Source organism: Phyllostomus hastatus, unplaced genomic scaffold (genome assembly GCF_019186645.2).
Source record: "Phyllostomus hastatus isolate PE091 unplaced genomic scaffold, TTU_PhHast_1.1 phas_scaffold_142, whole genome shotgun sequence".
Classification (NCBI taxonomy): Eukaryota; Metazoa; Chordata; class Mammalia; order Chiroptera; family Phyllostomidae; genus Phyllostomus; species Phyllostomus hastatus.
Genome location: NW_025334010.1, coordinates 1,537,979 through 1,565,753, shown reverse-complemented (window position 1 = coordinate 1,565,753; position 27,775 = coordinate 1,537,979). Strand labels below are relative to the sequence as shown.

The 27,775-nt window shown below is 45.0% G+C and overlaps 1 protein-coding gene across 3 annotated transcripts in view; it reads left to right on the top strand.

Moving 5' to 3' along the window:
- Window positions 1–438: 438 nt before the first annotated feature.
- Window positions 439–27,775, top strand: part of TPK1 (thiamin pyrophosphokinase 1) — a 251,885-nt gene continuing 224,548 nt past the window's right edge. For all 3 annotated transcript variants that reach the window (XM_045857641.1, XM_045857642.1, XM_045857640.1), the window contains exons 1-2: window positions 439–529; window positions 884–942. In XM_045857641.1, coding sequence (XP_045713597.1) covers window positions 900–942 — 43 coding nt within the window. In that variant the 5' untranslated portion in view covers window positions 439–529; window positions 884–899. The remainder of the gene's footprint in view (window positions 530–883; window positions 943–27,775) is intronic.

Below are 27,775 nucleotides of genomic sequence, written 5' to 3'. Positions count from 1 at the left end.
CCTCCAACAGGCGGGGGTCCCGTGGGTGGCGCTAGGGCGACAGCAGGTACAAGGAAGGGATTTCTGCCCAAAGAGAACTTTTCTGGAGATTAGGCGTGCTCAGTCTTGTTAAAAAAAAAAAAAAGGTTGCCTGGCAACAGAATAGCCTCTTCACCTGGGCCGTGTTGAAGCGAGTGCAACTGCGAGTAGGTGGCTACAAGTTTCTTCCAAGTTAAAACACACACACACACACACACACAACAAAACAAAAATTAGGACAGACTGAGAAGACTGCGGTAGAGGAAGGAAGCGACGGGCCAGGGGCGCCGATAGAGCCGCGCACGCGCAGTTTGGGCAGGGCGCGCGCCTCGCCGGCGTAGCAGTTCCCGGAAAGGGTGGGGCCTTCTCGCGCTCCCCCCCCGCCCCCGCCCCCGCTTATTTAAGCCCGCGAGCGCCGGCCGCGCGCCTCCCCAGGCGCCCCAGACGATTGCCGAGCGGTCGATCCCCTCGCTCCCGCTGCGCGCCCGCTGGTGGCTCCACCTGCCATTGTGTAAGTGCGGTGGCAGCTCCGCGCCTCTCGCGTTCTCGGCGCGCGGGCTCGGGAATGGGGAGGGGGCAGGCGCCCCTCGCCGGGCTAGTTCCCGGATGGTGACGGAGGCACCGGGAGGGACTGGACGGGGCGACCGCGTAGAGGCGCACGCTTTGCCCGCGCGTGGAGCCCCAACCGCCCCGGAGACGCGAGCGCATCCGGCGTGCAGCGTCCCTGCCCGTCTCCGCGCGTCCTCCTCGGCGAAACCCCGTCAGCCCACCCGGGGCGCGGGATTAAAGCGGCCAAGTGTTCTGACGATTTCACGTACTGCTTAGCTAGAAATTCTAACGTGGCATTTTTATTTTTTTAATGCAGAGGCCAATAATCCGATATGGAGCATGCCTTTACCCCGTTGGAACCCCTGCTTCCCACTGGTACTGTATGTTTTTCCACGTTTCCCAGTGTCATTGATGGGCTCTTGCCCAGAGTCCAGAAGGGGATGAAAAAAAAAAGCAAAAAACTGGACTCTAGCTAGACCCGGCATAGTTTCCAGTCTGCCTCTGATTTATTTCTGCACCCTCAGGCTTATTGTTTAACCTGCCGCGCCCCAGTTTCCTGGTCCTTGCCCTGCAGAGACCTAGTGAGGGTTGAAAGACTTGATACGTTGTATGCATTCCACCCGGAGAAGAGTTAAGAGCTACTTTGTAATGTTAGCTGTGAGGCCTCTTAACAGCTGTGAACTAATCTCTAACACAGCAGAACTTTAGACATCAAAGGTGTAAAGATCAGTCAATTACTGCCTGTCCATTCTGCGAAGTGCCTGAGATAATCCAATAAAAGATTACTAAATGGCTATATAAAATGTTTTAAAGATATAACGGGCACTTAGGGTTTTTGTTACTTTAAAGTTTCAAATGATTGTAATTCACGTGGAAATAGGTGGAAGGAATGAGTTATGAGGCTACTTATCAGTTTATTCTCAGTGTAGTAATTGACTTGTGTTATAATTTTGCACATGAAATATCTTTTTATCTACCAGTTACTTTTTTGTGTTGTACAGAACTCTAGGATATCAGTTTCATAATTCAAATAGAGTGCATCATTTTGTAATATTTAAATTTGTTTTGGGTAACATACAGGGTCTGGCACAAATCACGCCCCTTTTTAATCACAAAATCTTTTATTACCAAATCATAAGCATGTAATTCTGTGACAACAATATCACACTCTAGCACACCATTTTAGGTGAAATGTTCACATTAAAACTATAAATTATTACACCCAGATTATTACCCTACCAGTCACACTCAAGCAGCTGTTACTTCTGCTGGACCCTGTACATAAATTCATGTTTTGTTTTGTTTTTTAAGGCAGTGATTTTTTAACCTCTTTCATCTCATGGAGCTCATAAACTAATTACTAAAATTCTGAGGCACACTGGAAAATGTTTTTTTGCTGATCTAACAAAAAAGGTATAATTTTTATTCATTCATGCCAGGTGGCTATTGTCGTGTTGGCTGTTGTCATTTTTTCCTTTGACAGTCGAAGGGTAAAAGAGGTCAGTGCCTGAGACAAGTCAGGTTTTGCAGGTTTTACAAATTCTTGCGGCACACGGATTGAAAATCACTGGTTTTTAAGGTATTGAATTTGGTTTGAACTAGCCAGCTCTTCCACACCCTGGGAGGATCGAGAGCAAAGGGCTCAAAAGTTAAGAGAAACAACAGTAGGGGACCCCAAGTCCTCACTCCCCAGGGACTCCCTGTGCTAAGTTGTCCACATATCCCTTTACATCTTATTTACAGGTGAAGGGAGCAGCAAACTGGAATCTGAACCTAGATGGGTTTGATGTGGTGGAGTTTTTATACATTAAACCGCTTTTCACAAGTTAAGCTTTGGCAAACGGAAACATTTTGCAAATTAAATACCTTAGTTCTCAGTTACCCGGTGTTGGCCTGGCCAACAGGCATTTCCAAGAAGAGTCAGCATCAAACCCAGGTGCGCTGGAGTCTCACCGTTGTTACTCAAACCCAGGTGCTATGCTGACCCGAGATGTCTGGTGTTTTCTAGGTCGAAAAAGAAGTGCACAGCAGAGACATGAGGGCTGCAGAGTAAAGCTGGGATCTAGGAAGGAGAACCTCTGGGTTTAAATCTTTGCTTTGCCACTTAATAGTTACCCATTTTTGTACAGTTGTCCCTCCTATCCCGGAGAGATTGGTTCCAGAAACAGCCCTCCCCCTGCCCCCAGCCCTGCAGATCCTGAAATCAAGCCCGCTGCATAAAACGGTGTAATGTTTGCATGTAACCTATACACATCTTCCCCTGTTCTTTAAATCAGCTCTAGATTACTTATAATACTTGATACAGTGTAAATAGTTGTTATACTGTATTTCTTAGGAAATAATGACAAGGAAAAAAAAGACTACAGGGTCAATTCTGACACAACAATGTGACTTTCCTGCGACCTGGATACAGATACTGGAATCAAGTATATTTCAGTTTCTTCCTGTGCAACACAGGAATGCTTGGCAGGGTTATTGTGAGCGCAGTATTAATGAGTTGTGATGCAAGTAAATCAGCGCCATAGTGATAAGCTACTACATTCAGCTGCGAGACTAAGGGGACAACAGAAAGGCGGTTGGGTCTGGGTCAGTGCTGAGGGTGGAGAAGGATTGGAGCCACAGCCTGCAGGAGAGACACAGGCAGCTGTGCTCTTGTTTTCCTGGAAGGCTTGCTGGAGGAGGCCTTGACTCCTCGGGCAGGTGTTGGCCAGCTGTGGACTGGAGTGGGGCATAGAGGGACCTAGAGGGACCTGTAATAACGGTGAAGTCCTGCAGGAAGCACAGATCCACTGAGACAGACCAGCACTTCTGGGGGGTGGGGGTGTCTGTGTGACTTAGTGGTCATCCTTCTTTTCTCTCAATTCTAAGAGCAAATATATACATACATATATACAAATACACACGTGTGTGTGAATATGTGTGTGCATGCGTGTGTGTGTATCTGTCTCATCTCAAGCCCTGGCCCTGAAGCCAGGGCCCCAGGAATTTTATGCTTGACTCTAGGTACTGCAGAGATGGTTAAAAACAGGGCAGCGTGTGGGGAGGGACCTGTGCAATGGTTGGTCCTTTATGTTGACAGTAATTCAGTAAATGTTTGAACCTGACTGTACAGAGGAATTCCCTTCATAAACAGACATTTAATACGTGCCTAGCTTTACTACGTGCCTAAGTAGTTTTTCTGTTACTAACTCCTGTGAACTTCTTTTGTGGGTGTAATTTACCTGTAATGTCTTCTCAGATTTAGTATCCTGAGCAACCCCACTATTAAAATTAAGCTTGTTCTCTTCAGATTAACAAATTGCTGGGTAGACCAATTGCTCTTTGGGGTGATCACCAGCTCTGGGAGAGTAAAAAAATTTGTTTTGCTTTTATAAGTAAATACTTATTTTTTAAAAAGAAAAACAACTAACCTAGAATGTAAAAGTTTCCTGTACTTCCTCTTGTAGAAATAACCATTATTAAAAGTTGGCATATGTGCCAAATATTCACTTTGATACATACACCCAGCATAGTATTACTCTTGTTTTAAACAAAATGGATTCATATTATGAATTGTTTCATAAATGAAAATTGGAAGGGGGGGGCAATGATTGAAAATGTATAAATATTTTTTACTAACAACATGGTATGTGTTCTTTGTGAAATTTTTTTCCATCAAAATAGAAATGTCGCTGAACTGAAGAGTCTGTCGAGTTACCAGAGATTGCCATGTCACTGTAAAACTCTGTGCTCGTCTGAGTTGTGTGTGTTTATAAATCAGACAGGACCTGTGTGCACCCTTTGCTGCAACTGCTTTCACTGCCTACTTCCTTGTGGTCTGTGTGTAGTGTCCCAGGTTTTGTGTTGTTCGGGCAGCACAGACCAAAGGAACTTGTCTTTCATAGTAGATTCTCAAGTCATATCTAGTTTTGATCGTTATGAACAATAGTGCATATCTCTGATCATTATTTCTGCATATTTATGTGAATCCATCAGGATGAGTTGTCTAGAAATGGAACTTGGATTAAGGGTAGGTTTGCCTTCCTGTTACAGAGAGGAACTAACGACTAGTGTACACCCTTCGGTGCCAGGTGCTGTGGGGTGTGCAAACGGGAACGATGTGATCGCTTTCATCCATCTCAGCTAGAATGTTATGGTCCCGTTGGAGAATGGAGAACAAAGCGAGATGGTTAGTAGTTAGGCGTTGAGCTTTGTGTTATAGAACCCACACGGGAACCACAGGGATGGGGAAAGGAGCTGAGGACAGGCTGGAGTAGGCCAAGGAGCGGTGGGACAGACAGACACCAACTGGGCCTCCAGAACAGCCCTGGATTTAAATGGTGAGTGGCCTAGGGGAAGCGGGAGAGCATTGCAGGTGACGGGGTGTGCTTGAGTGAGAGCTCAGTGCTGCCTGTGACCTTGAGCGAGAACACCCAGTGGCGAAGGCCTGACAGGGCTGGGAAGTGCAGCTGGAGACTTCGGAAGCCCGTGGTTGAGCGATGCGGGTAGAACAGGTCGTGGAGAGCAGAAAGTTTTTGCGTTTCTTTGTTGAGTCCCCTGGGAACATTCACACAAAGCAGCCTTTTGTGTACCCTAAAACTCAATTAAATTGTGTCACCCTGATCCTGGTTCCCCTTTGCTAGTCATGTAATTTCGGTTACAGTCCTTACTGTGGCCTTACACGGCCTCCAGATCCGATTCCTAACGACTCTTCCAGAACGCTTTCGTCACGCACCTCTCTGCCCAGCCAGACTGGGCCACTCACCTTGGTTCCGGCTTCCCCACTCTGGCCTCGGCTCGTGCTGAGTTTGTCACCCGGAATATCCTCTTCCAGTCCTCAGAACTCCTACTCTTGAATGTCAGCCATTCTGGTGAGCGTGTAGGGAGGGGTAACTCTGTGATTCGGGTTTGCATTTCCCTTTATGAGGAATGCTGATCTTGTCCCGTGCTGACTGGTGTTTCGAATATCTCGTGTATTGTTTTATGCCTCCAGCCATTTTCTGTTGGGTTGTCTTCCCCCCCCACCCCCGACCCCCGTTTAAATCAGTTTGCCGGAGTTTCTTTTAAATTGAGATGTAATTGACATATATTGTATCAGTTTTAGGTGTAGAACATTACAGTTTGATTTATGTGTATCTTAAAAGATGATTACCAAGTAAGAGTTTCTTTATTTATTCTGGATATAGTTCTTTAAATCTTGATTTTTCTCCAGGGAGAATGCCCTGTTCCTGGGAGATTTTTGTGAAGATTAAAGACTGTGTAAAGCATTGAACACTGACACACAGTAAGGAAGCAAACATTTTAGTTATTTTTTATTCATTGCTTTTTTATTTATCTAAAGGTTTTTGTTTTTTTTTAAGAGAATACTGTGTTGGTTTGTTGCATAGGTTATTTTTATTTTTAAAAATTTTTTAAAGATTTTATTTATTTATTTTTAGAGAAGGAAGGGAGGGAGAAAGAGAGAGAGAGAAACATCAATGTGTGGTTGCTAGGGGCTGTGGCCTGCAACCCAGGCATGTACCCTGACTGGGAACTGAACCTCTAACACTTTGGTTCACAGCCTGCACTCAATCCACTGATCTACGCCAGCCCAGGATTTTTTTTTTTTTTTAATTAAGGAAGAAGAATATTTAAGTGGTAAGGGAATGCTGTTGCTATTCTAAACTCTGTAAATACAGGTGCCTTTTCAAAATATTCTTATAATTCTGGACTTTTTTTTTTGCTTTGTTCTTCAGTGTATGATCATTTCAGTTTTTATCATAAAGCTTTATGTTCAGAACTCCATGTATTTGAAAGTAAAGTTGATTTATTTTACACACTTTGTAGCTAAAATAAAAGTGAAGAGGGAAACCATCCTCAGAATTATTACTTCATAATATTGAGACACAAAGCAAACAGTCATGAGGTTTTAATTTCTGGTTTAATAAAAATATGGATGTTAGTTAATTTTTTTATAACATAGTACATATACAGGGGGAGGCAAAAGTAGGTTTACAGTTGTTTGTATGGAAAATAATATATCTGATACCATCCATATTTAAACTTTTCCATTGCTTCAAAAACAACTTTTGCAGTTGCTTATTCCAAACTAGGACTGCCTGTGCAGTCCACTGAGTCTTTTAAAATCTGGCACAGCTGTCCCTCACATGTTAAATCCCCTTTATCATTGAACATTGACATTTTAAATAAAGGCTTTCCATCATTCTTAAATGGATCTGATAGAATAAAAATACCACAATTAGATATGAAACATCATTCACTTGAAACATACATTAATGCAAACTCAGTTGAAAGTTCCATTTTCTTTTCCCCACATAACTTGATCATTGTAAATAAATTTTATGCTAGAAAGCCCTTTATCTATCACTCTATATTTTTTTGCAAAAAAGATTGTGTATGTTTCCATTTTAAAAAGATTCCTGCGACCCTAATGCTCTTGGGAGTTATTTCTTCTGAACTGAATCACCATTGTTGGGGCTTACTGTAATTTTATTTGTTAGATTTATTCTGAATTTAATTATCATTTGAAGTATCACAGTTCAAGTCAACATAATTAAACTGCCAATATTTGTAGTAACTGACTCTCGCACAGCACTGTGCTGGCCACAGTTACAGCGCTCGTACAGGGTGATGCCCGTAGAAAAGCTTTGGAACTGGAAGTTTGCTTTTCAGCCTCTTTTCCCGTAGTTACCGTGGCCCTAGCTATGTCCCTTTCTCAGTGCCTTAGTTTCTTTCTGGAAAGTAATCTACCCAGACACGAAGGCCTTGGGCAAAGATAGTATAAAGAGCAAGTTTAAGTCAAGTCCCATGCAAGTGAATACTACTTTCCATTAGACGAACCGTATTATATTCAATATTAAATTTTGAAACCCTTCCATTGATGTTTCTGATTTGTAAAGGAGATAGCTACTTCCTTCAGTAAGTGTGTTCAGCCCATGTAGGCGAAGGAGTGTTTAAACAAGTCTCGCAGAACTATTCTCTCTGTTCCCTGAGTTCTGTGATTTTCCTCCACGGTTGTTGAACTTTTGATTTATTTTATTTTTTAAAGATTTTTAAAATTTATTTTTAGAGAGGGAAGGGAGGGAGATAGAGAGAGAGAAACATCAATGTGTGGTTGCTGGGGGCCGTGGCCTGCAACCCAGGCATGTGCCCTGACTGGGAATCGAACCTGCAACACTTTGGTTTGCAGCCCGCGCTCAATTCACTGAGCTATGCCAGCCAGGGCTGAACTTTTGATTTATAGATGCATGGAATTATTAATAATGGACCCAGACTTTTGATGCCTCACGGTTAAATGATAGTGAATATGGGAAATCCTGTTCACTGTATATTCATGCCATCTCTTACATTTCTGGCATTTAATTTCCATTGAAAATGCCTGAGTCAGTTCACCAAAGGCATGATAAGCATTAGCGTTTCCCAGTTTACCAGTGGGTGATGTGGGAATCCCTGGGTGGTCTGCAGCAACAGTTCTGACTTCTCATCCTGGTGAGGGTGTGCTGGCCACCTCCCTGAGTACTCCTCTGTGTTTTGCAGCAACAGATGGCCCAGACCTCTCAAGCATTCTGGGCGATGTCCTTCACATGAACTAAAGCCCTAAACTGTTAATTCCCTTCTTTAATCTTTACTCAGCAAATCAGAGTAAGAATGACTTGGGGTAGATGTGAGTCACTTGCATATTTTATAAATTAAAGATTAAAACTGCTTCAATATATATCAATGATATAGTGACATTTCTTGGTCACATCTCCCTACCAATTAAGTATTTTTTAAAAGATTTTATTTAATTATTTTTAGAGTGAGGACGAAGAAGTGAGGAAGAGAGGGAGAGAAACCCCAATTGGTTTCCTCTCGCAAGACCCCCCAACCAGGGACCCGGCCTGCAACCCAGGCATGTGCCCTGACTGGGAGTCGAACCGGAGACCTTTTCGCTTTGCCAGATGACACCCAACCCACTGAGCCTTGCCAGTCAGGGCCAGTTAAGTGTTTTTATTCGAAATTTCTGGTTTGGTCTCTGCTCCTGAGCTGTGCTGGCCAGCACTGCAGCCACTAGCTTTGTATGGCTACTGAGCCCTTGAATTACGGCCGGTGTGACTGAGGAAATGAATTTGTAATTGCAGTGTAAAAACCAACACTCCCCGCAGTTACTGAACATTTTTTAAGTCTTTGGAGCAGTATATTAGTGTACAAGGGTTCCCATAACGAAGTACCACAGAGCGGGTGGTCTAAATAGTGGAAATTCTTATTCTCACAATCCTCAGGCTGCAAGCCCCCCGACCACGGTGGTGGCAGGTTCGGTTCCTCGGGAGGCCTCTCTGCTCGGCGTGCCGATGACCGCCCTCTCGCGGGTCCGCCCGTCGCCCCTTGGCCTGTGTGTCACCCACCCGTCTCCTGACCTCCTAGTCTCAGGAGGATGCCAGTCATGCTGGGTCAGGGCCATCCGTGTGACTTCGTTTCACCCAAATCACCCCTTCAAGGGCTCTGCCCTCCAGTGCACCCCACGGTCTGAGCTTGGGGTTAGGACCCAGCACGGGGGTTCCGGGAGGATGGGCGCTTCAGCACTCCGCACGGTGTGCATGCCCGTTTGCATTTCAGCTGTACGTTTCTTACATTGACTCGATCGCTGTTTTCGAATCCTCATGATTGCCAACTAAGGGGGATTTTAATGTCACTCCAATAGAATATAGCTGGTGTATGAATCAAAAAAGTCGATTTCGGTCTTACCTAGTTGCTGTTTTATATTTACATACAAAATTTTCTGTTAACACTTTCTGAATATCATCTGTTATGGACCACGCCCCAGGAGATGCCCTAGAAAAACTAAAAGGAATCGACAAATCTTACTATGAAAGAGTTCATTCCACAGCAGGCTGTCCAATAATACAATACAGTAGAAAGGCAATTTCTTAGTCATTTAAAATTTTCCAGTAATTCTCTCCTTCATTTGGTCTCTGTAGTGTGCCCCTGTCTTCCCATTTTACCATTTTCGTAGCCATGTGCTTTTAGAACCTAAACCTTCTAAAGTTAGATTTAAAGTAATCTTAATTCCTTAAAAGAATTTTGTAAATTGATGCTTTATAGCATTTTCAAAAATATTCCTTTAGATGAAACCATTGAAAATATCCAGTGAGGCTGTGGGGGCAGGTTTAATATTCCCATTGCTCAAGTGTCACACCAAAAAAAAAATCTGTGGAATTTGATACATTGACACCAGATGTCTTTTGAGGCTTTCTAGGAAAATGAGGTGTGTTTGTGCATTAACTTCCCATCAGATGAACTTTCTTCTCTTTTTTCCGCGGTTAAATGCATCAGAAAGAGTTATTCTTTGTAGGTGGCAAACAGATGCTCGAACAAATGGATTTCGTCCTCGGAGGATTCCTGCGTCTTTATCACGCTGTTGTCTTTGAAGGTTTCCATTTATCACAGCAGAACAGCTTCTTTTGTTTTTATGACTTGCAGAGAATTGAAGCATTTGATTTACTCATAGGTCACATGTAAGGTTGTGGCCTCTGGCCCAGTTGCTGCTGTTTATGTTGAGGCAATTTTATTTTTCTTTTTTATGGTGGGAAAACTGCTCTTAAACTGCTCCTGTAGTTTCTTCCTAATCTGGGTAACATGGTGTAAGCAGTGAATCCTATGTGTGGGGGGGCCCCTGAGAAATCCCTCGAGTTCAGGGCGGTGTGTTTCTCAGTGACCCTCTGAGGTGGGTGCCCAGCTTTTCTGCTTGAACATGTTCGGGTAGCTCTTCCCTTTTGAGGCAACATACACTGTTGTTGGAGCACTGAGTGTGGGAAATGCGTATTTAAAATAAGTTGAAACTGACCGTTAGTACTCTGTTTTCTAACTGAAACAGTACAGAAGACTCATATGCTTGCTACTGAATTGCCCTGACATATTGAAAAACTTAACCAGGTTTTTCTTTTTTTTTTCTTCTGGCTAAATATTATGGTTATTTGTTCAGCAATTACTTGATTTCCTGCCATGTCCCAGGAACTGTTCTGGGCACGGCAAGACATGCCACCAGTTTTCCTTACGTTTCACACTTTGCAGACTCACTACCACCCCAGGATAAGCTTCAGTAATTTACTTCTGAAAATCAGGTGATGTTTTCGAGAATGCTCAGTGGGAGCCCGCTTTCCGTTAAAAACAATAAAGACAACACCAACAAAAGTGTCTGTTTATGTTGGAGCAGTTTTAGGTTTACAGAACATTTGAGAGGAAGGCACGTAGAGTTTCCATGTGCCTCGTAGCCCCACCCTTGCCGGCCTCTCCCGTTGCCCGCGTCCGCTCCTTTGTCACAGTCACTGAGCCCGCACCAACACCCGCCGTCACCCACAGTCCAGAGCTGACATTAGGGCCTGCTCTTGGTGGCGTGCATCCTTGGGTTTGGGCACACATGTGTACAGCAGTGACTTGTCCATCATGCCGTATCATATAGAGTGTTTTCACTGCCCTAAACATCCTTGTGCTCTGCCTGTTTCCCTACACACTGCCCCCAGCGACCACTGATTTTTTTCATTTTCTCTGTATACTTTTGCCATTTTCAGGTGTGTACTTGGAATCATACAGCATGTAGCCTTTTAGAACGGCATCTTTCACTTAGTAACAGGCACTTCAGCTTTCTCCGTGCCTTCTCCTAGCCCGATAGCTCATTTCTTTCTGGAGGTACCACCATGTATCCGTTCACCCACAGGAGGACATTTCGGCTCTTGCCAAGGTTTGGCGATTCTGGACAAAGCTGCTTTAAATACCTGTATGCAGGTTTTTGTATGCTCATAAATGTTCAGATTTGGGTAAGAACCAAGGAGCATGTTGGCTGGGTCTGCTAAGAATTTGTTTAGTTTAGTAAGAAGTCGCCACACTGTCTTACAAAGAGGCTATACTGTTGCATTCTCACCATCAGTGTAAGAGTTCTCCGTGTCCTCACCAGCGTTTGGTGGTGTCGGTGTTTCAGGTTTGGGCCGTTCTAACAGGTGTGCAGTAGCATCCATGGTAGTGCTGCTTTGATGTGCATTTCCCTGGCGACACGTGACGTGGTAGAGCGTCTTTCCGTACCCATGCTGGCTGTCCGTGTGTCTTCGGAGAGGGGTTAGGGTCTTTGGCCCATTGTGGGGGGTTTTCATTTCGTTACTAATTTTTGTTATTAATATAGTTTGAAACACAGTTCTTTATCAGATGTTTCTTTTGCAGATTTTTACTCCTGGCCTGTATGGCTTGTCATCTCACTCTCTTGACATTGCCTTTTGCAGAGAAGTTTCAAAGTTTAATGAAGACCAGTTTATCAATTATTTCTCAAATGGGTTGTGCCTCCGGTGTTGTATCTAACACCATCCCAAGGTTATCTAGGTTCACCCGTATGTTATCTTCTAGGAATTTTATAGTTTTCCACTTTACATTTGAGTCTGTGATTCATTTTTGAGATCAGTTTTGTGAAGCGTATAAGGTTTATGTCTAAATTCATTTTTTGTGTGTGCACGAGGTCTGTCTGGAAAAAGTCCAGCCATTGTTAATATAATGAGAACAGTTTGCATGGCATCTGTGTAACCTGGCAGCCCAGCAGCACGGACTGGAGTGTGCATGCTTGAGCACTGACAACTTCACTGCACTAGTCAGTGAGGGTGGTAGATGCCCCTGAGTGAGCATGTGTGCTGTGTGACCTTCATGGTCAAATTGACTGAGCAAGTAGAGCAGCAAATTTGCATCAGATTTTGGGTTAAGCTTGAACTTTCCTCCATGGAAATGTTTTGGATGACTCAGAAGGCTGCAGCTCTGGTTAACTGGTGATTGGTAGTTTTATCACCACAACGTGCCCACTCATGCATCACATCTTGTGCAGAGCTTTTTGGCCAAACATCAAATCACCCATGTGCCTCAGGTCCCCTATAGGTTCCGTAGGGGTACAATAGTCTGAGACTTCTGGCTATTCCCAAAATGAAAATCACCTTTGAAAGGGAAGAGATTTCAGACCATCGATGAGATTCAGGAAAACACAATGGGGAAGCTGATGGCGACTGAGAGATCTGTGTGAGGTCCCAAGGTGCCTACTTTGAAGGGGGCTGAGGCATCATTGTCCTGTGTGCGATGTTTCTTGTATCTTGTAGCTTCTTCAATAAATGTCTCTAATTGTCGTATTACATGGACGGATACTTTCTGGACAGACCCTCATACATGTCCAGTTGTTCCAGCATCATTGGTTGAAGAGATTATCTCCGCCCCTGTGTATTGCCTTTGCTCCTCATCAAAGATATTTATGAGGGTCTATTTCTGGGCTCTCTTTTATGTTCCATTGGTGTGTTTGTCTAATATTTTGCCAATATCACACTGGGGAAGCTTTGAGTTTCTCACCATTAAGTAAGCTGTTGTCATAGCTATTTTGTAGATAGCCTTTATGTAGCTGAGAAATTTCCCCTGGATTCCTAGTCACTGAGAATTTTTATCATACACGGGTGTTGGATTTTTTTCAAATGCTTTTCTGCGTATAGTCATGTGATCATGTTACTTTTCTTTTTTCGTCTGTTGATGTCATAGATTACATTAATTGATTTTCAATTGTTGGCTCAGCCTCGCTTGTGTACTGAACTAAATCCCACTTGATCATTGCTTATAATTTTTTATACTTCTTAAGATTCAGTTTGCTAGTATTTTTTTGAGTATTTTTACGTCTGTGTTCCTGAGACATATTGGCCTTCAATTTTCTCGTAATGTCTGTGTTCGGTTTTGGTTTGAGGGCAATGCTGGCCTCGTTGAATGAATTAAAAGTATTCCCTCCGCTTCTCTCCTCTGAAAGAGACTGTAGAATTGGTCTCATTTCCTCCTCAGGTGTGTGGTAGGATTCACCCGTGAACCCAGCTGGGTCTCATGCTTTCTGTTTTGGAAGGTTATCAGTCATTGATTCAAATTCTTTAATAGATGCAGGTCTATTTGGACCGTTTACTCTTGTGTGAGTTTTGGCAGCTTGTCTTTCCCTTTCAAGGAACTGGTCCATTTCATCTAGAGTGTTAAAGTTGTGGTCATAGAGTTGTTCTTGGTATTCCTCTAATATCCTTTTGATTTCAGTGGGGTCTGTACTGACGACCCCTCTCTTATGTCTGTGGTTCCTGTTATTTAAATGGCAGCATCCGCAGGAGATCGAACATCCTGATCAGGAAGGTTTGGATACGTCCTCAGAGGAGCAGTGCCTCGGGATTCCAAAACAAAACAGCAAAGGGAGCCTCTCGCACCCTCCTTTGCAGTCACAGGTTTCTTTGCACGATGCTCGAAGACCTTGCTGCTCAAGGTAAAGTGCCCAGATCGACAGCATTGGTGTTACAGTAGGGGTGGGGTGCAGTTTGCTTGTAAGAGATGCAGATTCTCAGGCCCCCACTTTAAACCCACTGACAGACCAAGAATCTGCATCTGAGTAAAACTCCCTTTCAGCTAGCCCCACAAAGGGGTTTTCTTTTGAGTGTTGCTGTCGTCTGTGGAAATGCATAGCGTGATGATGCAGTCAGGACGCACACACAGTGAAGAGTGGCTCACCTGAGTGTGGCGCGCTGGCACCGTTCTCTGCACCAGCAACACCTCGGCACGCACGTCCCCTTTGCTGTCAGTCCGCGTGCTTTTCAGAACGTCTGCATGTGATTCTGATATTCTGCCAGTCCAGTTGGGATGTGACTCGGGGCTCTCCTCGTACATAGTTTTGATTTGATGTTGTTAATACTTGTGCTTACTTTTTATCTATAGAGGAAACAAACTCATGCATATTTTTCAGGCTGTACAATATTTTTATTCATTAAACCAGTGTTTCAGTATTGCGTGTGGCATGATGCTAAGTCCATGTGCAATTTAAATACATGGTCCAAGCAAGCCCTCGTGGAGGTCATAGGCTGATAGGACGGTTGGCTGAGTAAATCAGGAGTTAGAGTGCAGTGCGACGAGAGGCGACATGGAGTCCCGCTTTTAGCGGGTGGCTTAGCAGGGCTGGGGGACTCAGGGAAGGCTCCCGGAAAGAGTGGTTAAGCTGGGATATCTACTGAGGTTGTTTCATAATTTTTAAATTGTGTAATTAACACTGTGAGATGGACATGTCTCTTGACAGCCCACACCTGATAACGTGGTGAGTGAAAGTCCCGGGAGCGGAGTTACAGCCGCGGAGACCCGAGCCCTGCGGTGGCTCGTGCAGGTTCCTCGGGGGCTCTCCCGAGAGGCTGTGCCTCATCCCCCGTCCCACTGCAGCGTTTCAGAGGGCCCCTTGCAATGCGCCTGTGCTGGCAAGTCCTTCTTCTTTGTTTAAGATTGTGTTTATTTTTTTAGAGGGGAAGGGAGGGAGAAAGAGGGAGAGAAACATCAGTGTTTCCTCTCACAACCCAGGCCCGTGCCCTGACCAGGGATGGACCCAATGGCCTGTGGGTTTGCAGGCTGGTGCTCAACCCACTGAGCCGCAGCAGCCAGGGATGTTTAGAAACAGGTCTGTTTAGAAACAGACCTGTTTAGACCTGTTTAGAAACCTGCAGGTCTGTATGGAAACAGGTCTTTGGAAACTTGGAGGGGTTTGCCGAGGGTTAGAAGTTGGCCGAGAGTCCTGAAAATGGTTATTATCTATGATAATGCGAAAAAAAAATGTTTGAGATCCAATTGATTTCTACTCTGAAGAAGAGCTCTCCAGATATATTTTGTGGCCCTCTAGTGGAGATTTCTGGACTCGTTCCATTGATGGGACTCCTGGTGCTCCAGTACTTTCCTCCTGGTGCCACGAGGCCAAAAGAAATACCTCCAAGTGCCTTTTACCCAGTAGTCGGGTTCAGACGACTTCGCAGCAGTTTGTACATGGTCCCTGTTAGTTCACCGAGTCCGTCTGAGCGCCTTGGCGGTTAGTTTGCGAACCCTTCTGATGATCGATTTTCCATTTTTCCATCCGTTAGCAGATTTGTTTCAGTAATCCTGTTTGCCTAGATTCAGATTTGTAACGGCACCCTCATCCCCTGAGTTAAGTGCTGCCTTTGGCATGTTTTCATTTCATGTTTTCATGAAAGTCACGTTTTAACACTTCCTGAAAATTATGCTTGAGCAACAGTTAAATTCTTATTTTGTCGTTAATTTAAAAGGTAAGTAGTTGTCAGTCTCTTTGAACTCAAGTTCCTTATCTGGAAACATGTTGTCACAGGTTGTAAGGACTCAAAGTGAACACACTCCTGGAATAACACAGTTGTGACCTGGTGTTGGCTGGGGAAAGACGCAGGCGGAGCAGTGGCAGAGCTGCGTGGCGCCCGGCTCTCAGCAGGCAGAGGGCGCGTGGGCTGGCGCTGCTGGCAGGCAGGGATGGGATGGGAAACAGCTCCACCGCCGTGATGTGCCACGGGTTTGCGGGACCTCTGGGTGCCTCTGTACCCCCGGGGGCTGGGCTGCTAGAGGTGGGGGCTCTGTTCCTGGGCAGCGCACTCCAGCCTGTTGTTCCATTGTTCCCTCCTGACCTACTGTGCTCCTTGGGAAGAGCCAGAAATAATGGGGGAAAGGTGGGAAATGATGACCCCCCCGGCCATCTGGATTTGTATTTCCTCACTGGTTTTCTAAACAGGTGAACTGGATATGGTAGTCAGTAACTTTACGTGCAGGCAGCAGTTATGTATTAGATGTATTTTAATTTCTCTATGCTTGATCTCCATGTACTAAGTGTTACCTTTTAACTATAGGAATGACTTATTTTTTCCCCCTGAACCACAGTGTTACTGTCATTTCTGAAGGTGTTTTCTCCCCGCAATGTAATAATGATGCCCCAAAATGGGAAACAGGGCAGGCGGCATCAGGGTTGGCATGGTCTCGGGATCGGGGAGTAAAAGCAGCTGATGGACCTGTGATGGAGCTGAAAGGCTAGGAGGACGGACGGAGACCCCGGGGCAGAGCCGGGCCTGGGAAGAGAGGTGTAACGGGCACTCACGGGGGTCCGGTGCCTGAGGCTCTTACGTAATCTTCAAAGCCAGGCTAGTTTGGGAGTGGGAGCCTGGTGGGGACTTGATAGAGTTTTCGTTTAAAACTATAACATAGCATTACCTCTGTTTTCTGCCGTCTCTTTCCTGATCCAAATTACCATTGCCATAGGAAAAATCACTGGTGTCACAAAGTTCTCTATTGCCAGTTATCAATGCACCTGAATTAGGGTTCCCTGTTTCAGTGGGTCTGCCACAGTTCCTGTTGGTCCAGAGGTCTCATGTGAAGGGAGCCACGTGCACGTGCTTGCCCGCTTATCCCAAAGCCTTTCACAGGAACTGCTGGCTCCACGGGGGTGTGCGTTGCACTGCAGCGTTACGTAACCGAAAGGCGAGCACGTACTGTAGTGCTGGTGCTTGAAACTGATCGCACATTCGCCCTTTCTATGACTGTTAGCAGATGAGTTACTGTCTCCACTTGCCAGGTAAGAACCATCCTTGAGATGAAACCTGACATTACACTTTTGTCCTTGAACTGTTTTTTAAAGTGTAAATGCTTGTGTTTAGTCAGTTTTCTCGGCTTCTAAGAGCCAGAGCTGCTGGTGCCGCTTTTAACAGACATGGAGGAAGTACTCAGTTGAGATAAGAACACTTTCAAGATGGTTGAAGTCTATGAGGCATTTTCTGCTCGTTTGCACAGCACTATGAGCCGTGAGTGAGCTGCATAGACTGTACTCACTCATGTTTATCTATTGTGTCTGCATAATAGCTACTTGTGTTTGAATCTCAGCATAAATATGATGATTATGGATGTTTGCAGGGAGCTTACTGTATGCAAGGAGCAGTGTGCTCCTAGAGTTTTACATGTATGACCTTGTTTATCCTCATTAAGAGTAGTGCATTGTCGCTCCCATTTCAGAGATGAGAATGATGAGGCATTGGGAGGTTGACCGCCTTGCCCAAGATGACATATTAGGCAGCCTGGCTGCAAAGCCCGGTGCATAAGCACTATGCAGTTCTCATTTTCCACGCATCCACACTTTGCTGATGTAGCTTTATTCCTCTGGTTCGATGGCCTTTCCAGCCTCTGTGTCTCTTCTCTTTGGGGCCACTTTAAACTTGGTCAGTGAGAGTGCCGCTGTCCTTCATTGGGAAGGGGTATATCAGGTAGGAATGCATTTGGATGACAGTAATAAAAGACTCACCTCACAGCAGATCAAACAGTTAGGAGTTTTTTTTCCTTCCCCCCCTTAAGTGCTAAGAGTTCTGCAGGCAGGTAGCTCCTGGTTGGTGCTGCTGCTGAATTCTGTGGACAGGGACGCAGGTCTGTTCTTTGCGCTCTTCCAGCCTCGCTGTGTTGGCTGCTGGCTGCTGCTTGTCTCACGGAGGCCGACGGGTATTGCAACTCTAGGCAATAGAGTCAAGAACACATTTCAAGCAGAAAGAAGAGAAGAGGTTTCAGGCATTTATTTAAAAAAGAGGCAGCCAGCCTGTTCATCTTTTACATCAGAAAAGCAAAAGCTTTTCCACAAGACTCACATAATTGGCTTTTTAAAATGCTATATTGGCTCAAACTAGGTCACACTAATGGCCGGCTGTTCTTAGAGTCCAAGCCTGTGAGATCCGGTTCCCAGGACCGGTTTAGAGCAGCCATAGGATGACTTCCAGGAACTGGAGCCTGGAGCTCCGGACGTGGAATCGTTGCCATCCTGGTGTAGTCGGGATCTGAGAGCTCCATCCTGGTGGGGATTCGCAGGGCATACTTTGACTTCAAACGAAGTGGCTCACTGCCTGGACAGCCCTTCCCTTGACGTCCTTTTGACAACACTCCAGGAACCAAGTTTCTCTGGATCCGGGAATTTACCTCGCTCCTTGCTCTCCACCCATTCTAAAGCATCTCAGACACGGCAGTCCTGAATTCCAGCCGAGTCAGGAGGCCATGACTAGAGGCCAGGTTTCTCTGATGCTCTCTTTTGCCTCAAAGTATTACCTACTTTAAGAAAAAAGAAAAAAAAACAACAACAACAACAACAAACTCTCCCGCCTGAGCGGCATGTCTCACCAGACTAACTTGGGTTAGTCTGCATGGAACCTTCCTAAAGGAGTAGTTTCATTCATTGTGTCCCTAATCATTGGGATAATTAGGGGGTCTGGTTATGTGCTAAAAAACATATAAAAATGACAGTAGCATGCCAACAGTGCTTTGCCAGTAGCGGAGGCATAGATACTTACTTGGTCGGCGAATACTCAAACCGAGAGCAACAGCATGGAGAAGTCCTTGAGGTTCCCCCTCCCCGCCCCAGGAACACAGACCCTGTGTTATCAGTGATCACTCTCACCAGGTTTAACAGATATTTTATGGGACACAGTTTCACTCAGGATGATTTATTATCTGAAATGCCAATTTCCACTAAAAATTATTTGGCAACCCTACGTGTTGACTCAACAAGTAAGTGATACATGACATTTCAATACCTAGAAATTGGAGTGGGTTAGGACATAATTTTAGTTTTGATCTTTACACTTAGTGTTTTTTGATTTTCTGAGTTTGCTGTTTATGTCTAAGAGAAAGGATTGGATTATCTAGTTCTAAGGTTCAAGAGAGTCAGAGGGCATCAAGGAAATAGGTCAGGGATCACAGGGCAATACCACTTCTTCACTGGCACTGTGGTTGATCAGTGCGCTGGCCCGAGCTCGTGGCGGGTGATGACAGGACTTCTCACTCCTCTGTGGGCCTCCTGTGCTAAGGGCCCTGCCGTGTGTATTACATCTCCTTCGTCTTTCTGGTCTTTCCTGGCCGCACGAGTCTGAAGAGTAGCGGTCAGTTATTCTACAGGATATGCCTCGTTCGCACATGTCTGATGTTGTCCCAAGGTCAGGGTTGGTAACACACTTTTTGTCGGTTGTGCCCCAGCAGTGGTGTGCCCTTCTCGGTGCCTCGGCGCAGGCCCAGGAGTCAGCGTCTTGTTCCTGGTGCTGACGACCTTCTTCCCACGCGGTCAAAGCAGCTAGCTAGCGCCTCACGGGCTTCTCTGCTCTAACGTGAACATTTTCCCCTTTGCAGTTAACAAATATCTCCAGGTAGTATTTTTAAATTATGCAAATACCCTGTTTCTCTTTAAACTTTGGCTGGCCGTGTTTGCATCTGTCAGTGAGTTCTGTTTGCAGGAGTTGCCACTCTGGTGTTCCGATGGTGACTTTCTCTCCCCCTCCTCCCTTCGACACTGACTGAGTGGGGTTCTTGCGTGAGGAAGAGCAGCGCCTCCTCCAGTTGTTTGTTTATCTCTGCCAGCGTGAACCCACAGATACTTCATTCGGTTGAATTATAATTCAACTCTATTGTTTCTTTTGTTGCCCGGATCGTTCTAGCTCTGACCATGGGGTGTTCAGATGGGTTCCTTGACCCTTTCAACATATCCGCAAACTTTCTGAGCATTCTTCACTTCTGGCCGAACTGCTGCAGGCTCACCTCCTGTTTTCCTTGCCCGGGCCCTGGGAACAACCAGTGCGAGGGGCGTCCTCTCCTCTTGCTGGAGAGTGGGGTTTGGAAGCCCAGGCCACAGGGCTGCCTGTGCGCCTCGCCGCTCCTCTGTGGTTGCTCTAAGCCCTCTGGGTGGGCAGAGCCGGCAGAACGGGCGTGCTGGCTCGTGCAGACGCTCTGAGCTGTCTTCACGTACTTCTGTATGCGTGGACCCGTGTGCTCCCTCAAACCCCGTGCGTGCATCCTGGCCTCCTCTCAGATGACAGCCCCGCACCCCAGGACCCGTGCTGGACCTCCTGCTTTCCTTATTGGTTCCCATTTTCCGCAGTAGGTTTACTCATTTCAGCACCAGTGTGCGTGAATGTGCTTTCAGATCACTAACCCAGCGCCCCGCGAGAAGCCAACTGACTGACTAGGTGATAGAATTTGTACGTAGTTTCTTTGTCTTGAGCCTTACAGTATCCAGTCAAAAATGCTGTTTGTTCAAGTTACTTTTAATATGCTGCTATTTGACATACCAAATAATTAGAATTGTGTCAAAAGGAGTAAATGAAAAAAAAAAAGAAGGAAAAGTATGTCATAAATGAAGGAGTCAGGGCCAGTTTTTGAGGAAGCTTTGTATGTGTTTAAGTGTATTTCTCTTAATTCCTAGACTTTTGGACTTTTGTGTGGGTTGCTCAGAGGTGTTTTAGATCATTTTGACCCAATTATCAGTTTGTCAGAGGTGAATATATTAATAGTTTTTAAACATTTTATTTGTATATTTTAATTGATGCATTATTAAAACTGTTATAGATGCAAGGCCAAGTTTTTTTTTCTCTTGATATGCACATAAAAAGTAAGGCAATGGTATGTATGAGAATGGTGCATTATGAATTTTCAACTTGATCCCACTTATCAATGATTTTAAAATAATTAGGTAACACATTTCTTCTTCCTTTAAAGATAGCTTTACTGGTTTTGCTAGAATGTTCTAGTATTCTTTCAGGATATCCGTGCTTGATACATTAAATATCTCTTACAGTGGCCAAATTATTGTTCAGGTTTCTAGAATAGATTGGGTTTGAGAAAGACTGGGAAAGGTTGTCTATTGGTTATGTATGGATGGCCAAATTTAAAAAAAGAAATGAAGGCTAGGAGAGAGAAAACAAAGCCCAAAAGATTTCTTCTCTTTTGGAGCATCTAATTTGAATAAGTACATGGTAGTGACTGAAATGCTGAATGAACTAAGGTTATGAGTGAATTAAGGGTAAATGGAAAGGACTTAGGAAATATAAGACAGGGATAGGATTTTGGACTAAATAGAAACATATTTGAACTGGGAAGCCATTGTAAGAAGAGAGATAGTGATTACATATTTACAAGGGATTTTTAAAAGGGATTTAAAAACAATAGCAGTTATATTTGCTCTGACTAGCATATTTCCTATGAGTCATAACTCATAGAAGAATGTCTGTATACACAGTATCAGTCATCTCAAAAACAACTCCATTAGATATCATCCAAGTGAATGCCATGTAAGTAATGGCCAGCTTATTGAAAACATTAAATGTATATTATAGTTTATAGTGTGTTAAATAAATACCTTATTTCAGAAAAGAACTGCTGTCAAAGTATTATGAAAATGTAACTATATTCAGCACCAGTGTTAGTACAGTGTCTGCCAGAGACAGTCGGGCTTTCATGTCTGTCTTTGGAGGGTTTGCCAGGAGACAAAACTCCCTGGGTCCTGTAAAGATTAATTGCTGGTTACATTTATTAAAAGGCACAATAATTACATTACCCACGATTAAAGGTAAGGAGAGAATCTTAAAAGCAGCAAGAGAAAAGGAGACAGTTACCTACAAAGGAGTTCCCATAAGACTGTCAGCTGATTTCTCAAAAGAAACCTTTCAGTCGAGAAGGGGCTGGAAAGAAGTATTCCATGAAAGGCAAGGACCTACATCCACGATCACTCTATCCAGTGAAGCTATTATTTAGAATGGAAGGGCATTTGAAGTGCCTCTCAGATGAAGTCAAGTTAAAGTTCATCATCACCCAGCCTTTATTATATGAAATGTTAAAGGGACTTATCCAAGAAAAAGAAGAAAATCAAAAACTATAAACAGTAAAATGACAACAAACTCACAACTATCAATAATTGAACCTAAAAAAAAAAACAAAACAAAACAACTAAGCAAACAACTAGAACAGGAATAGAATCACAGAAATGGAGATCACAAGAACGGTTATCAGTGAGGAGAGGGCAGGTGGAGAATGGGGGAAAGGTACAGGGAATAAGAAACATAATTGTTAGGTACAGAATAGACAGAGGGAGGTGAAGAATAGTATGGGAAATGGAGAAGCCCAAGAACTTACATGTACAACCCATGGACGTGAACTAAGGTGGCAACATGCTGGAGTGTTGGGGGATGCAGGGTGGGGAGGGTGAAGTGGAGGAAAAATTGGGACAACTGTAATAGCATAATCAATAAAATATGCTATGCACACACACATATATAATTTGGTCAATAAATTGCATATCCCATATGCTCTGTTTTTGACAGAACTAAGCAGCGGGACTGGAAAACACGGAGACCCCATGCAGTCAGTCACTGCGGCAGAGGACTGTGGTGATCGCCTCCGTGCGCTCTGGTGGCCCGGGCTGTGGGGCGTGAGCCTTCCCCAAGCTGCTGCCTGTCATTTCTGTGTCTCTTAAGTCATTTTTGGCCTTTGTGCATACTGGAGGATAGGATATTTGGTTTCGTTTAATTTAGAAAAAGTTAGTGGTTGATACTAGAGAGTGTCGTACTTACCTTGGTAAAAGAAATATAGTATTGTGCTGATCAGCTCTAATTAACAGTAACTTTAAATTTGTATGGGCAGCTGTACCCCAGATGTGTTTTTTTTATTTTGAAACTCAGAATATATTTTCTCATAGACACACAGTTACGATGTTGGTTCCGTCTCGGACTAGCCCATGAACGCCCGTTTAACGCACCGTGTGGCAGAGTGCTAATACTCATAGCCCTCCCGGGTTCCTCCTGGCTCCTGAGAGTCTGGCGGGGACTCCAGCAGTGGCCGTGGGCGGAGGACCCCAGCTGCCGCGCACCCTACATCTCGGCTCTGGTATAGCCGGGCCCTAAGTCTCAGTGAGGGGCAGACAGATACTGCCTGTGCTGCGTACTCCAAGTCGTTTTTCTTCTTTGGGCTTCCTTTTTTTGTATAAAAGCTGTACCTGCCCAATAAATTATACGCTGCACTATAATAACATTAAGATTCCCCCCTTTCGCATATTCATTGTAACTTTCCACCGCGAGAGGTAATTATACCGTGAAACTGCAATCTGAGTGTTCCTGAAGAAGCTGGGAATATATTGACAGCTTTTCCTTTCAGAATTACTTTAATTTCTTTTATCTTTGCTCAGCATCTTAACTTAAGCTCTTAAAATAACTAATCTTCAGAGGAGCTGTTCTTTTTCCCTATAATGTCAGAATCCCACCAGGCGAGAGCAGGCTGAATTCCCACTGAAGGCTGAGAAGTAATTCTCCTCCTTTTTCAGTGGCATCACTGTCAAACCAGCTGGAGCACGATGCAGGTAATTCTTGTGGGCTGCGACTGTTACTATCTTACACGTGTAATTTCAGGCATCCTCAATCTTTATGGAAGCGTGAGAGCCAGGCTGCTGATCTGAGAGTCTGCACGTGCCGAGGTTTAAAGTTTATTGTATTTTTATTGAAAGTGCCCATATAAAGTTTCTAAGGGATGACAGGACAAGCTGAGTTACTCCAAAATTAAAGGTTTCACGGTTCTGCCCCTAGCAGGTTCCTGCCCTCTGAAAGAATGGTGGAGTCGAGTTACATCTAGAGCTATAATCTTACAATTCCTTCTTCCTCCTTTCCCTAGACTTCTGTGGCTAAGGCTGTTGCGGTGACACCGTGGGTGGCCCTGAGAGGACAGGGTCGCCTCACCGTGCTGCAGTGAGAGGTGTCGGTGTTGGGCTGTGCGTGCTGCAGGGGAAACCTGGGCCCCGATCAACAGCGATCAGGCAGCTGCTCTTCTGCTTTATTCTTTCTGTATTTTTTTGGCGAGGCTGTGGATGCTACAACATTAGTTTTAGATCGAAATAGTCATCTAAATTCAGATTTGGCATGTCTGCGCTCTGCACCTCTTTAACCTTGTAAGAGGGACACTTCTCTGTTCTTATTCTCCCTTTTTTACGGTTCTCTTGACTGTTCTTGGGAGTTGAAGCAGAGTCTCAGGGCCTCTTCTTGGAAGAGCCGTGGAGTCCTACAGGCCGGGTTAGATTGTGTTCGCTTCCCACCCAGGAGCCTGTGGTCCTGGCCTGCCCCTGCGGGGGGCGCTGTTCTGTGAGGCACACAGTGTCTCCGGTGGTCACGGGAAGCTCTTAGGGATGCGGGGGAGCTTGGCCGGGGGCGATGGAGAAATCCAGACCGTTTCCCCTGAGACAAGGGCAGGGAGGACAGGGGTGTGTCATGGAGAGGGTCGTCGGCTAAGGAATTCACACTTGACGGTCTGAATCGCCCCCAGCTCAACTAAGGCTTCTGCTCTGCCCAAATGGGAAGAAGTAGCTAACGTGCTGCAGAAAGTATTTTTAGTGAAAAAGTGGTGGGGTTTTTTTATTTAATATCATTACAGACATTGTAGAGGGCCCATCCTGGCCTTTATCCCCGAACGCTTGAACAACTCCCCCCCCCACCCCGCCCCGAAGAACAGTAAGAGAACGTGACGAGTGCCCTCAGTCCTTGAAATGTAGCACCAACCCCTGCCGCCCGCCCGCTCCGCCCCCGTCTGCGGAGGCACCACTGAAAGGAAAGGTTCAACAGAAGGTGCACGTGCGGCCGGAGTTTTCCAGTGACTTTAGGATTCAAAATAAAGTCCTTTTTTTTTTTATCATGTGAAACTTTATGATAATCCACAGACAAAAAAATAAAGTGTATTTTCATTGCCACTGCAGGGTACATAGAGAAGAATGAGTATAATCTGCTATGAAAATATTTCTATTTAGGCCTCCAGTGATATTTACATACATTTGTTAGAATCCATTTTACGTTTAGTTATACACTTAACTAAGGAACACGGAACTGAAACTTGAATTGCAGCAGTGTAAATTATTTTAATAGAACGCCATAACTACAAGAGCACAGACTAGCTTCCCATTTTTCTTCTACGGTCGGAATTTTCATTAAAATTTCTCTTCAAAAAGAAATTTGCATAAATTTAATTAGTTGTTTATTAGCAAACAAATCCAGAAGCCTGAGGTTGCTCAACTTGTTAAGGGTATAGAATCTGTGTGGTTACCTATCTCTTGAGTTTTATGATGTTAAATCGGGCTTACTGACATTTAGTGCACATGGACGTGTATTTTTTTGTAATGACTTTAGAAATATTTCTTTTTTTTTAAAGATTTTATTTATTTATTTTTAGAGAGGGAAGGGGGGGAAGAGAGAGAGAGAAACATCAATGTACGGTTGCTGGGGGCCATGACCTGCAACCCAGGCATGTATCCTGGCTGGGAATCAAACCTGTGATGCTTTGGTTCGCAGCCCGCGCTCAATCCACTGAGCTACTCCAGCCAGGGTAGAAATATTTCTTTAATATTAAGTTAAAATTCTGATTCTTGAAAAATGAACTTTTGAAGTTTCTTTTCCTAAATTTTTATTAGAGAGAATTGAGGTTTCATGTTGTGTTAAGTTACACTACAATTTGCATAATGCTGATTGGTAGAGGTTGGAGGTATAAAATGTAAATTGGTCTTTGCAATCAGAAAGGCTGGTTACAACTAAGTGTTTTTCTCCCCTTAGAAATATATCATGACCTGAAAAAACGTAAAACATGAAGGTTAGATTAGTTGAAGAAAATTTGCAATGGAGGGAGACTAGCATTGTTCTAAAGCCCCACATTGTTTAGTAATTTTGTAGTAAATGTTGTGACTTTAATACTCTAACCAGTAATGTGTTGAGGAGGAGGCTATTTGTGGATATGTCCAAAGCTAACTAAAGTTAACTTTCATACCTTTTTTTGAAAGGTAATAAGATAAGGATGTGTAGTTCCAGGTAGTTTTACTACTGGCAGCAGGAAATTAGCTGTTTGTGAAAACAGCACGAGGCGTAATTCAGAGCAGCTGTCTAATTAATCGGCAAGAACAACCTGCTCACGTTTTAAGGTCTATCCGTTACCCAAGGCTCCCGTTACTCACCTGCTCAACCTTCTCATGTGTGCTCAGGGCGAGAGATTTGCCCATCCTTTAAAAACAGGCCGATGGAGCCTGGCCGGCTGCTCGGGTGGCTGGAGCATCGCCTGGGCGCACCAGGGTCGCGGGCTTGGTTCCAGTCTGGGTGCACGTGGGAGGCAGCCCGTGCGTGCGTGCGTGGGTGCATGGGTGCGTGCGTGCGTGCGTGGGAGGGATGGCAAAGCCGTGTTCCTATCTCTCTCCCTCTTCTCTCCCTCCCTCTTCCTTTCTCTAAAGTCAACAAATTAAAAAAATAACAGAAATAAGCCAATGAACCTTTTACAGTTCATTTAAGTGTTCTGTAATTTTTAAATTTGTGTGATCCACTCACTAATTTTCAAAAATTCCATTGATGCATAGTAGCCAGAAAAGTCTTTACCCCGATCAGTTTTTACATGTTGATATACCCGTGAAGTCCGTCTCAAATCACCTTCCTGTTCAGCGAAGATTAGACCCCTCAGTGACTTTTTTTAAAACCCACATCTGGGGATATGTTTTCTGCTTTTAGAGAGAGAGAAAGGGATGTGAAAGGGGAGAGAGAGAGAAACACCACTTGTGTTCCCCGTTGCCCTCTCCCTGTAAGCTGTGGGTCGTCGCATCCTCGGCGTGAGGTGTGATGGTCTTGGCATCAAAGCAGGACACCAGGCACAGAGCATCGCCCGCCAGGGAAGCTCACCTTGCCTTGGTGTCCAGAGATCTTGTGGGGACTCCATGGTGTCGGCATGGTGACGGACTGTGTGGCTGATCTCAGTCTCTTGCTCCTGGAGAAACTGAGTGGGCCTTCCCTACCCGCAGGCACTTTGCTAGCCTATAGCGCCTGACCCCGGGTCTCCAGGCACACGGAGATACTCTCACAGGCTTGACGAACCAAGGGCTTCGAGATTACCTCCCAGAGGCTGAGCATGAAGGCCAGGCCTCTCTCTGCGCACGGGCAGTTCCCTCCTCCGCAGGTGGTTAGGTTGGGGCAGGCCACACGCGCCCCTGGAGCACGGTGAGGGAGTCAGTCACCCGTGGAGAGGTGGTGGGAATATGACCGTGCGCAGAGAGCAGCCAGTGGGAGCGCCTGCGGGCGGGGGTGGGCCTGGGTGTGGGATGCCAGCAGGGCAGGGGGCCTGGTGGGGCTGGAGCCCAGGGGGGAGCCACTGGATGGGCGACGTGAGCGGGACCTGGGGCTGGGTCGTGGAAGGCCTTCCTGAATTTGGTGTTTCTCTGAATGAAATGAGTGCAGGGGGCGGACATTGGAGGGATATGAGCAGAGGATTGACGTCTGATGTAATCGTACAGCAGGAGATGGGACGGAAGCAAGGGAACAGGTACTGGAAGAGGATGCTGCAGTTCTCGGGGTCAAGACCATAGTGGTTGATCGGGTCACAGCCGTGTAGGCGGGGAGAAGGGGTGGGATGCTGGGTGTTTAAAACTATTTTTTATTTATTGATTTTAGAGGGGGTGGATAGAGAAAGATAAACAGGTATTTGTTATTCTGCTTGTATTCCCTGACAAGGTATCAGACTTACAACCTTGGTGCAGCGGGACGACGCTGTAACCAGCTGAGCACCCCGGCCGGGGCTGGGTGGTTTCTGAAAGCAGAGTTTACTAGGTTTGCCAGTCAGGGGA